The 12,563-nt window shown below is 40.2% G+C and overlaps 1 protein-coding gene across 2 annotated transcripts; it reads left to right on the plus strand.

Annotated features, from left to right (window-relative positions):
- The first annotated feature begins 1,175 nt into the window (after positions 1 to 1,175).
- LOC114471298 (uncharacterized) lies at positions 1,176 to 12,563 on the plus strand. 2 transcript variants are annotated; one of them, XM_028460011.1, is made up of 9 exons: positions 1,226 to 1,360; positions 1,921 to 2,049; positions 7,762 to 7,900; positions 7,983 to 9,126; positions 9,236 to 9,369; positions 9,489 to 9,652; positions 10,950 to 11,104; positions 11,555 to 11,631; positions 11,749 to 12,563. In XM_028460011.1, exons 4-9 carry the CDS (start codon positions 8,000 to 8,002, stop codon positions 11,823 to 11,825), a joined length of 1,734 nt encoding a protein of 577 aa, XP_028315812.1. In that variant the 5' UTR covers positions 1,226 to 1,360; positions 1,921 to 2,049; positions 7,762 to 7,900; positions 7,983 to 7,999; the 3' UTR covers positions 11,826 to 12,563. The 2 variants fall into 2 exon arrangements, with proteins under 2 accessions (XP_028315811.1, XP_028315812.1); XM_028460010.1 differs by lacking the exon at positions 1,921 to 2,049 and having other exon boundaries at positions 1,176 to 1,360.

Raw genomic sequence — 12,563 nt, forward strand, 5'->3', positions numbered from 1 at the left:
CTATTAAACCTCTATTTGAGGGATTCACGTGAAACATAAGTGATGACATTGTGACACTTTTTGTCCAAATGCAATATTTTTTCTTCAGAAGTAAGCATATGTACAGTATGTAACAGAATAAATATTTCCATTGCTCATAATTATTCAGAATATGTTTCACCACATTGCATGTTTTTTTTTAATTGTTATTATTTTGTTTGAAAAACATATATATTTACAGTGAATAAAAAATATACAATATAAGGTCTCTCAACACATTTTGGTAATGAGAATTAACTTGGATATTGAAGTAAAGAGTTATCCTATAATTAAATTACAGTGTAAGTAATTAAAATAATAACTTGCAATGTGCCTTTAGGCCTTTTTTCCCCTCTAGTATGCCTGATAACAATAGAAAGAAATAAGAAAAGATCCATCCATCCATTTTCTGACTGGCTTGCTTTTCAACCCATCACAAGGCATAAAAAATGATTGAGAGATTTAATTATTTATTTTTTAAATCATTAAAAAACATATGTTCTTAAGCTATTTTTGATAAAAAATTTTTTCTCACTTGGTCATCTTCACCGCATTAAGCCAGTGACACATACACACGTGCATTGGCCAGTTTGATAATTTAGCGATTATGTCATTTTGCATTTGACTTTGAGAGTAAATTAAAAAAATTATTTTACTGTATTCTTTACTCTACCTTTATTTTTTATATTAATCTTGTACATTTATTTAACAATACAATATAACTATATCATAATTTAATCCTGTTCATTTATACAACCTAATTTAAGGGATTGTCTGCCTCTTGTAGGACAACTTGCGTTTTTCTGTAGGTGTGCTTGATTAAAAAAAAAAAAAAATATTTTTTACATTTAAATAAAAAAGAAGTGGGTGAAGAAATACTTTGATGACGCCGCCGAGTTAGGTTGCCAGTTTGGTGTCCGTTTTTGGCGGTGTTGTAGTTGTGAACTTCGTAACGCGGGTGAACGAATTACTGACAAGTGAAGTCTGTAATGTTCACTCAGCAGAAACTGGAATCTGCGTGTTGCTGTGGTAATTTGTTTCGTTTTTTCAACATTTTTGTTTCGGTAATGAGGAAACACCTGGCAACGAGGCCAGAGAGAGAGATGCCGACATTAAACTCAAGAAGAAGAAGATGGGGGGGAAAAAAGTAGTAGAAGAAGAAGACGCTGGAGAGAGGGCTTTCCTGTCAGTAGCCCTCACTAGAAGTCCTGAAAGGACACCTGACTTTTCACAAATGGAGACCTCCATACCTACCCAGAAATTCCAACTGATTTACAAACTGTTTATGTTGGAGAGTGCCCGAAACACTATCGAAGAGGAACTTTACTTCTTACTCCAAAAGGTAAGCCAGGCAGCTAACTAAGCTAATAGCCACACGGTACTCTGGCTAAATTATGTTGCATACATTCTTCTCAGAGCTTATTTGAATTTTCTGTGGTAAAGTTTGTAGTTAGTAGCAGTGCTAAACTATCCCAACACCAAAAGATTACCAAGCATCTCCAAGTTGTCAGTATTTTCTTGAATTTATTACGTTTTTTTTTTTTTTTTTTTTGCCTTTTTTTCATTAGATTTAACATTTTACAAACACAATTTTATCTTACTCTGAACACGTGTACATAGATTTGAACCACGTGCGATAAATACATTTTACATACTTAGAAAAACAGTAAACTAAAATAAAGGTCAATTATGAATTAAAGGTAGGGTAGGTAATTTTCAATCAACCAATCAATCTTTATTTATATAGCGCAAATTACAACAAAGCTTATCTCATACTGCTATCAAAATATAAATTTCACAATAATAAGGGTGGAAAAAATAAAATCCACATGAACAACATGAACATTTTCTCTAGGTACACTTTTTAAATGTTTGGTTGAAATTCTCTTTATGTCCTGACAGAAATTAAGATGTTATGTGCTCTGAAAAAGGAACAAAGAAAATACATCATCTGTAGCAGTTGTAAACCTTTAAAAGCTTCGAAGTTTCTATATTGATACAGGAATGTATCAATAGCCCCTGGTTCTATGGGTACGTTTTCCGGACCTTTTCTACATAAGTGTAATGTGCCTGTGTTTTCTTCCTTCTGCTGCTGTGGGTTTGAATCCTGCTTTTGTCATATATATTTTTTCATTTTAACATATTTAACATGTCAAATTCCACCTTTAAAAATACATATATGTAAAAAATAAACACTTTAGGTTATTTCCTAGGTTGGGGTTAGGGTTAATTTTTACGAAAAAAAAAAAAAAAAACTTTTTAGGGTATTTCCTGACTTAGGTATAAGGTTAGGGCTAAAATAAGGTTTAGCAGGGTAGCTAAAAATTAGGGATGTAACGATTAATCGTAAGGCAGTTAAAAATCGATTCATAGGTATCACGGTTGATATCGATTTTCTGAAAATTGAATCGCAGTACTTTTTTTAACCAACAGAGGGCAAGTGTACAAGTGTAGGCGGCAGGCGGAGTCTGCTAATACTTTCTTTCTGGCTGCCTTCTACTCTTAAATATGTTAATAAATGATTCATTGCCCCTTTAGCACCGAAAGAATATCTGTAATATTACTTGAATATCTGTAAAAGTCACGTTTTTCTATTAGCTCTGTCTGCAAGCATAGCTTCTCTTCTTCACTGCAAGAATTTCTGCATGCCAACCGACCACTGTGTTACCAGCGCCCTCTGCTGGTCCAAACAAATATGACGTTAATCAGTGTAATCATTGTTTTTTTTTTTTTAAAGTCCAATTGTTAAGGTACAAAATACATTTTCAGTTGCACTTTTAAAACGAAAAAGAACTATTATGCAGTTTTGCATTGTTTATTATAGAACCAGAATTTAAATTAATAGGCTTCATTTTCATTTGTATTATTCCTTTATTTATTTCATTCAATATTTATTTTTAGTTAAATTACATTGTTTTGAATAGTTTATCAAGGGATTCTTTTGACAATGAAATATAAAAGGAAAATAATACAGTATTTTCTAGTTTTTTCCCAAAAAAAAATTTGTCTACATTCCCATTTTGTAAAATAAATCGTGAGAGAATCGTATCGTGAACCCAGTATCGTGAATCGAATCGTATCGGGAGTTGAGTGAATCGTTACATCGCTACTAAAAATAAATTTTGAGCTAAAATAAAATTGACGGAACTTAGCCTCATGGTGCACCTATCACGTCACCTAAACTGGCCAGTGAGGGGCACATACGTTTCTGTATGAATAACCACGGCCTAAATACTTTGACCAATAAAAATAGACGGTTCATTTTTTTTTTTTTTTTTTTTTAAACAAATCAACCAACCCTGCCCGTTCTTGCCCCTTGCGTGCACTAGCCCACACTCAAAGCGTGTCACCGGTGACGAGAGTTAAAACAGAGATTTTAGTCACATTTTTTAACATATATAAAGATAAAGTGTTTACTTCACATTAAATGAGACATGAGATGACTTAGTTTCAACCCAATACAAGCGATGAGTTTTTGGCGTCCGCTTTTGAATCAGTGGTGCTCTTGCATGCGAGTGAGGGGCGTGGCTTCAGAGGGAGCATGGGGGGTTGGGTAAAGGCGAAGCCCTCGGAGGATGCTACATTCAACATAATGCTAACTTTGGAAATTACCTACCCTGCCTTTAACATTTATAAACCCTCTGTTAAAACTATATAAATTAAGAGCTAATTGTCCACTTTTTTTTTTTTTTTTTTTTAATTTTCTTGAGATTGTTAGCAGAAACTGAAAGGAGAAGTTCTTGTATCAGTTCCAAAAAATAAGTACAGGTAATTGATGGTTAAGCTCTATTGCTTCAGCTGCAATGATACTCATGACTAGGGGTGTGGGAAAAAAAAAATCGGTTTGCACAATATATCACTTTTTTTTTGGGTGCCGATTTTAAATCTATCTTTTATTCCTTCAACAGTGATAACATTTCTGTGAAGACCTACCTACACATTTTAGTGAAAAAGCAGAAAAGGTTTTGAAAATAATAAAATAAATCTGAAATTCAAAAAAAAAAAAAATTGATACTTGCCGCTAGCATATCGATATTCAGTCGTGCGAAAAAAAATATTGCGATATATCGCCATATCGAGATATTGTCACACTCCTACTGTCTACATTCCTCAGAAAGCATAGTCTGCTCTGAGACCCTCCCACCTCCTATAAAATGTGGACAGGAGCTCTTCGTCACCCTGGCTCGGGATGGACTGTTGGCTGCCTTTGCCTGTCATTGCTACCTCTCAGAAGGACGTGGTGGGCTCCACGCCCATCTCCCATCCTCCAAGCATGAATACAGTAAACGTTTGCAATCGTGCTTCTACACTATGGCCAGCCGTTGTGACTGAAACCACCAGGTCCCACTATGAAGGGAAAAGCTCCTTGTTTCTAGGGGAGCGCCAAGGCAATTCCTTCCTGTCTTCCCTGAGCTGCTGGTGGTAGTAGCACGTCCCTGGGGTAGCCACCCTTTCACCGGGAGGACCCCGGTGGCAGGTGCCTCCGTCCTTGACTGCGAGGCCATGGAGAGCCTCGATCTGCTCAGAATGCCGCTGGTGGAGTTGCTTGTAACGGCGCACCTGCTTCCGCGTCAGCCTGCCGTGTCCCAACGGAAACCCATGCTGCCGTCAAGATCGGACTGTCTTCAGTCGGACCTGTCCTGTAGCACCTAGGTGGCCGCTGCAGTCTTGATCAGGGCCATAAATGTCCTCTCCCTCCTCACCACCTACCATGCAGGCCCCTGCCTTCTATGCAGAAGCGCTGTGAAGCCAGGAAGAAAGATAATGAGGCTCTGCACCTCTGTCTTCCTAGGAAGCCCCTGCTCACGTCTCCTCCGGCACAGCAGAGGATGGCCCCACAGCACAGAGGCCCTCCGCTTCACCTCCACAGCCTCAGCGAGGCCCACCTGCCTGGTCTCAAAAACCTTCGGCCCTGACAGCTGCTGCGCTGGCGCAGCATGCCCAACGCATACAGGCACGGAGAAAGAAAAAATGGCCTGACCACCGCCTTCTCTTCAACCAATGTTGCAGCTGACTGTAGGTCATTCGCCAGCTCTGACTTATTCGCTTTCAAGCGTGCTGCCACAGGCGTCTCACTGCATGTCCACAAGCACGCACTCACACACCTGTTCAAACACCCCTCTCGGCCAAAGGCCTGGGCACACCTTGTGAAAGCAAAATTTGCCTCAATTAGCAGAGTGGTGACGGAACCTGTCATGCCCACCTGGGGGGAGACGTTGGCCCCCTCCTGGCAGGATGCTCACGCATTCCTCTCTTTTGCGTCTGGTGTGACAAAGCGATTGGTTCACATCTGCCGACCTCAAAGATGCGTATTTCCACATTTCAGTATATCCCCTCACGGAAAGTACCCACGTTTTGATTTCCAGGGGATATGCTACTAAGACCGCGTACTCTCGTTCGGTCTCATTTTGAGCCCGAGGGTGTTGTGCGCTGCATGGATGGCAGCGATCGCCCTGCTCAGGAGGCGGGGCATTTGCTTGGCCACATATTTAGACAGTTATCTGCTCATGGCCCAGTCGGAAACGGAGGCCAGGATGCATACGCGTATTCTGTTGCATCACCTGTCTGATCTGGGATTTATGGTGAATACAGAGAAGAGCATGTTGTCCTCTATGAAGGAAATGGTTTTCCTGGGCCTAACTCTGCGCTCTGTACCTTTCACGCCTGTCGGCGGAGCTGGTGAGGTCGTTCAGGGTGTGTCTTACGCTGTTCCGACAGAACAGATTTGTTTGGTTCAGGTTGTGTCTTCGGTTACTCGGGTTGATGGCCCTGGTGAGGACGGACAACATCTAGACCATGATGTACATCAACCACCAGGGTGTTTTACGCTCCCGTCGGAACGTGGGCGCGGACCTGCTCTCCAGAAGCGCGCCGATTTACATGGAATAGATGTTGCACCCAGATGTGGTGTGACAGTTGTGGGCCTGTTACGGACAGGCCCAAGCGGACCTGTTTGCCGGGGTAGAAAACGCGCAGTGTGCGATGTTGTTCTCCCTGGGCAACTGGCGTAGACGCACTAGAGCACAATTGGCCGCGCATGCTTCTCTATGCATTTCTTCCGATGGCTCTGATTCCTCTTACCCTGTGCAGGGTGAGGGAATGCATCCATTCTCTGATCCTGGTGGGTCTGCATTGGCCGGCCATGCACTGAATGGCGGAGATTTACCAGCTGCTGAGTGCTCTCCCATGGTAGCACCTGCTGCGTAGAGACCTGCTAGTGCAGGCGAGGGGCACAGTTTTTTTTCATCCACGCCCAGAGCGCCTGGTGCTGTGGGCTTGGCCCCTGAGTGGTGCAATCTGTCAGCCACAGGGTTATCACAGTGTTATTTCTACCATACAGAACGCCCGGGCCCCCTCCACTAGCTCTCTTTATGATTGCAGGTGGAGGGTGTTTGAGGAATGTGTCTCCATGGGGGCCACATTCCCTTCAGACGCCTGTCACTAAGCAACGCCTGTCACACTAGATGGTGGAGGCTATTGTTTCGGCTTACTCGAGTCAGGGTCTGCAGCTGCCTACTGGTCTGTCTGCACACCCGACTTGTGGTCTTGCTACATCCTGGGCTTTGTCCAGGGGAGTGTCTGGTCAGGACATCTGTGCAGCCACAAGCTGGTCCTCGCCCCTCACATTTGTCTGCTTTTACATGCTGGCCGGTTTTATTGTCCTGATGTAGCCAGACTTCCACCCTGAAGGCTGGTGCCGCTCGATAAGCAAGTCTCCAATATGGGAGTTTTCATATCCCGTAGTGAGACATCTCACAAAATATGAAATACTCGTAACCCCGGTTCCATGAGTAATGAGTGAGATGTCTCACCAGACTGCCCTTCTATCTCGAACGAGGAGAAGAGGTTTGCCTATTTGAATGGTGCGCACCTGTCGTGTCCTCCTTTTATATGAAGGATTGGCATCGTGAAATAGTGTCTCTGAGAGGGGTCACATCTCACACCAATATTACTCATAGAACCGGGGTTACGAGAGTAACCTGAAGTTTCGCTCTGCTTCGCGGAGCAGAAGAGAGATAAAAGTCTGTAATTTGGTCAATCAAAGCCAGCAGTTAGTGCTACAGCTGTTCTACCTCCACTATACAGGATGTTGAGTGAAAAATTTACTTTATAATGATCCACAAATAAAATAGTAAAGCTTTGATGCTTCATGTCTCGATGAAGCCTGTCCTGTTTGCCTGTGTATGTGTAATAAGTCTGTGTGAATGTCCGCACGTTTATGCTTCTATCCATCCACTCTTCATTATATCCATGTCCTCTAAGGCTCTTATTAAATAAATAGTCTCGGCTGGAGTCTGGCGGCCATCCTGGACTATGTCGTCACTAGCGTGTCATCGCGAGAAGTCGCGCATACGCAAAACAACCAGAATTAACTTAAAGCGGAATTAAATGTTTATCAGAAAGATTAATTATTTAATCAGAATTAAAATCTGAATAAACCAGCCACCTAATTTGGATTCAAGTTTAATTTGGAATTAAATTTGCAATCGGTATTGTGTGTTTACAAGGTCAATTTACAGAGGAATTAAAGCTCCTATGTAAACGTAGCCAATAACTGATGAAAATAACTTGTTTTTCTCATTCATCAGTGTGTGGTAAATTTCAGATAATTAACCTGTTTTACTTTTACCAGTGTTGATGGAAGTAACCGCAGGCACATTCAACTTTGTAGTTTATATAAATCAATCCTACAATTTTTCACTTGTTGAAAAATAACATCTGTTTCTTTGATTTGTTTCCTAGGTTTCTGATGAGGTTCAGGAGTTATTTCACTCAACTTTGCCTAACAGTGTGCTCACTAATCTTTCTAAAGCACTGGACGTGAAATATTCTGTGTTAAAGAACTTTTCAACTCTACTGAGAGACTTAACAACAGAGGGTGGTAAGTAAATATTTGTGGCTTAACTTTCTTGCTACATTTCTTAATGTTGTTTAAAATCTCATTTGCATTGCTAACTTTACAGAAGAAGAAGTAGTTGATATGCAGTTAGTTATCAAAAAAGGAATGAGAAGAAACCACCTTCAGCCTCTCAGACTTAATGGAGTTCTCCAAACAAATGCCTTCAAGTTTGGGCCCATGTTGACCAACTCTCTAATGGCAACCTCCATCTCCAAAGCAGTCCAGGTGCTTGGAGCCATGCATTCCCTTCAGCAGCTCAAACTGTTTTTGACCTCTAGTTGTCCAATCATCAGCCAAGATGACACTACAAGCTCCACTGCATCCAACATTAACAGCACTATTTTACCTGCCAGCACACCCTGCTCTTCAAAGACAGAAACAGAAAAAGCAGTTTTTGATGAGAACAGCCAAGAAGACTTTTCCTGTCTTCGAACTTTCATCAATCAAACCCTCAAGCCCAGTGCAGTACCTCAAAAGCCAGCAACGCTCCCAGAGAGTGGAAGCTTTAAACCTACCAACATCAGCCCATTGACAAACTGGAAACGGCAAAATGATGCCCAGGTGCAACACCATCGACAAACATCCTTTCAGCTCTTAAACTTTCTCAGAAAAAACACATTTAACATTTCTGCGGTGCAGGGGAGATTTAGGGAGTGGAATAAAAATGCACGTACTTTAGAGGTGTTGGAACCAACAGCACCAGTAATCAAAAGACAAACCAGTCATGTTGTGAAAGATGACCACACAAATGGAGTTGTTTCAGAAATGTCGAAAAAGAACCGTGATAACCAAGCTCCAGTCTTCAGCTTCAAAAAAAGAGAGTCAAATAGCTTGATCACTTACAGTTGTGTGATTACAACAGAAACTGAATTGTGGGATATTATAGACGTTCCCATCGAGAAGGCCCTTGGGGGATCTGTACTCAGCCACCTAGAAGGCAATGAGTGTTCGAAAACAATTGGCCAAGTGGCTGACTTCAGTGTAAACAGTCACGGAACAACTCAAACTGTCAAGAGCGCAGAGCCTGATTATGAGAATATTTTTTTAGAGGCTAAAACACAGACATGCACCAGTGTAAACATGATCCCCCAGTTCCAGATCCGGAAGTTTGAAGAGGCTGAAGTTGTGGTGTCTCATATTGTGAGCCCAGGCAACTTCTACATCCAGTATGCTGACTGGGATGAGAAGCTCCATTCCCTCATCACGGAGTAGGTCACCCAGCATGGAAATTCACATTTTCTCAACATTTTGGATCTGAAATCTGTTAATTTAATCATTAACCACAATCTGATGATTTATTTATATTTTTATTTGTAGGAGCTTTAAGGCCAGTAGTTCTTATGCAGAGAAAAAATGCATCCCAGATTTGGGAACTCTTGTAATGGCTTGGTTCCCCATGCAGAATAAGTGGTGCAGGGCTCAGGTGATGAAAGTATGTGGAATATGCAAAGGTAAGTACTACTCCTCATGTGGCAATGGCTTATCTGGTATCCACCTCTAGGTGGTAGCAGTGTCACTTTACCTTTCCATTAATAGCTGTGACTCTGTGTCTTTGTTTGTGATGTATAAGATAAGAAAGCTTCTGACAGCGTGGAAAATAGGACGTCAATTGTGGTGGAGGTGAAGCGTCTGGACTACGGTGATGCTGTCTGTCTGTCTTTGCAGAATATTAAACAGCTCACACCTGAAATGACTGTTCTGCCTCTTCAAGCTGTGCAGGTGTCACTGGCTAATGTGGGTTATCTCCTCTTACTTCATATCATTACTTGTAACAAAACTAGGGGTGCCCCAATTGCAGTTTTTTGGCCGATCACTGATTTTTAAAAAGCCTGACTTGCCGATTCTGATTTTGGCCGATCCCGTTTTTTTTTTTTTTTTTTTTTTAAATAACTGACATTATACATCTTGAATGTTCCAATCTTATTTTATTGTAAAACAACAGTACCCATGAAACAATGCAAATGTTTTAACTGCACATGAGGTAGTTATCTGAAATATAAATGAAAAGTGAAAAACATTGCTGTTCAAATTACTAAATTACTGTTTATCAGTTCCTTTATTTTTTCATTTTTCACATTTTAAAACCAAACAAAGCTCTTCCAACAGGTTCCACTACAGATCTGTTTTGAGTTATTTGCCAAAAATAAAGTGCACAGCAGTATTTTGGTTTTACAAATGAAGAAAATCACAAGGTTTGAGGTAGATGATTAAATAATAATTTATAGGAAAAATTAACAAAGCATCATAAACGACCAATAAAGTGTCCTAACTAAGTTTTAGGTTTCCTTGTAGAGCAAAAAGAAAAAAATGTCCAAATGCAGCAGCTTTGTGGATATTTAAATGTGAAAATATCAATCTAAAACTTAACAGCTTACAGGAAAAAAGTCAAACATTCTACAAAAAGAAAAGGTGCAGCAGTGTAACATTTACAGAAGTCAACAGGTAATGACACAAATGAACATGGCACAGGTCAGTTGTTTTCATAATCTTATTACAGTCACTTATACATTAGTGGCATGTTTTTATGATATCCAATGCCATAAACTCCATCATTTTCCTTGTAGTTGTTTTGCTCTTTTCACTGCTCACAGAGGACCACTGACTGCCTCTGTGCCTCCGCTAGCTTTAGCATTAGCTTGATTGCAAGCTTCAAATTCTACATACTCGGCAGTGTGGTGGTTTCTTAAATGGCAAATTGGGTAGCATTTTTTTTTTTCAGCCCCACCACGACTTAGTTCAGTGTAACACGAATTACAAATTGCGATCCTTTTTTCTCTTTTTTTGTGTAATACTGTAGATCGGTCGTTGCATCCTTAAAAAGCATTGTGTATTTTAAAGTCATACTTTATCAACTAAAAAGTAGGAATTTTTGGCCTTTGATTTGCAGCTGTTCTTTATACGAACTGCTGCAAGTGTGCAGTCCTAATTTGTTGCACTCGTCCACATGATTAGTCACAGCTTATCTTCTAGCCTTTGCTTATAGGAAAGGACTTATCAGAGTGTATGCTATTTTGTGTTTCCTGTCCCCCAGGTGGTGCCTGTGACTGGGAATCACTGGTCTCAGCAGTCTGTGAGCTGGTTCAGAGCGCTAGTGCATAACAGGACACTGTACGCCCGGCTGTACCCACACGGGAACAATATAGCAGTGGAGCTGTACCTAGAGAGAGGGAAGCTGGGAGCTATGAGGTGCATGCATTTAAAACAAGGGAAATGTTGAATGTAGGGATTCATTAACACTGCTTATCTCTTTATCGGTGCTTTGAGTTGTTGTGTATTCAGATGTGAAGTGTTAGTAACCCAATAGTCTATTTAGAGAATGGTTCATTCAGTCACTGCAGAGATGCCAAATACAAGGCCAGGGTTCATCTGGTACTGGTGAAGATAAAATAAGCACTGCATGAAACTGTATTGAAAAGAGAACAACCTTTTTAGTTCTATTCTGCATTATATAAAGAGCTTTAGCTGAAAACATTTCAGAAACAAAACTAATGACTTCATATTTTTGAATAAAATGTTATGAAGTTGAGCACATTTGCATTGAATGGTCATGTGAGATAATGGTTTTAGGATTTTAGTGGCGCAGAAAAAGAATACTTGAATTAAATGGATAGCATTGTTTTTCTTGTATTTTCATAGGAGGGGAGCATCGCTTTCTGTGAGACTGGCTCAAAATGGGCACGCAAAGCACAGCGAACTGAAGAGGTTTGGTTTCAGTAAGTTCTTTTGTGTTTTAGCTGTATGTGCTGATATGTTTGCTTTATGTAACTGTGACATCATCTTGACAGTGTGTTCTCTCCGTTTAATGCAAAGTCATTTCTTTTGGTTTCTAGGTACAGCTCTGCAAAAAGCTCAAAAACAGAACTCTGACTTGGAAAAATACCTCTACTCGTTTCACAGTAAGAAGTAAGCTGAGTTACTGAAGCGGGCCAGACAAGCACAGTAAACTGTAAAATACAAAGTGACACCCTGGTCATGCTCGACTGCATAATCATTTTCCTGAGATGTTTAGAATTTCAAAGTTTTGAGATTTTTCCATTCATCTTATTTTTATAGAAGTGTCTGTATTTTATAACAAGATACAAAGGTGTTATGAAGTTAAAAGAATGAAAATATGTTTTTTATAGTGATTCTCAGTTGCTGTGTTACATTATTGGATTATTTTACATTAGGCTGTAAATATCTGTCTTAAATGGAAGTAGTGGTGCCACAGCACAAAATACGGTTGCAAAAAACAGGATTTAACTTACATTTTATTTCTTTATCAATATTAATATTATAAAATATCTTTAGAGCCAAATGTCCACACAATGGAACATTAAAGGTCTTTTAGAGAAAGTGGAGACGCTGCGAGCAATCAAATGTTTTTTGACACACTAATATAGGCAGGTTTCATGTTACTCCAAAGGAAACAAATCCCCATCCCTCACCTTCATCTTAAAGAAGCTCTCAATCTTTTTCAGCCACTTTTTACATTCTTCACTCCTGTCATCCCTATCAGACTGTTATCACATAAAGGCATCAATATTTAAATATTGGTACGCCATCCTACATTCCAAAAAATATTGTCTTTCAGCTGGTTTGATGACCTGATATGACATATGCCACGTTATGAGAGTAATGGTTCAGCCCTTCCTGATTATTAAAA

The sequence above is a fragment of the Gouania willdenowi genome, chromosome 10, assembly GCF_900634775.1.
Source record: "Gouania willdenowi chromosome 10, fGouWil2.1, whole genome shotgun sequence".
Lineage (NCBI taxonomy): Eukaryota > Metazoa > Chordata > Actinopteri > Blenniiformes > Gobiesocidae > Gouania > Gouania willdenowi.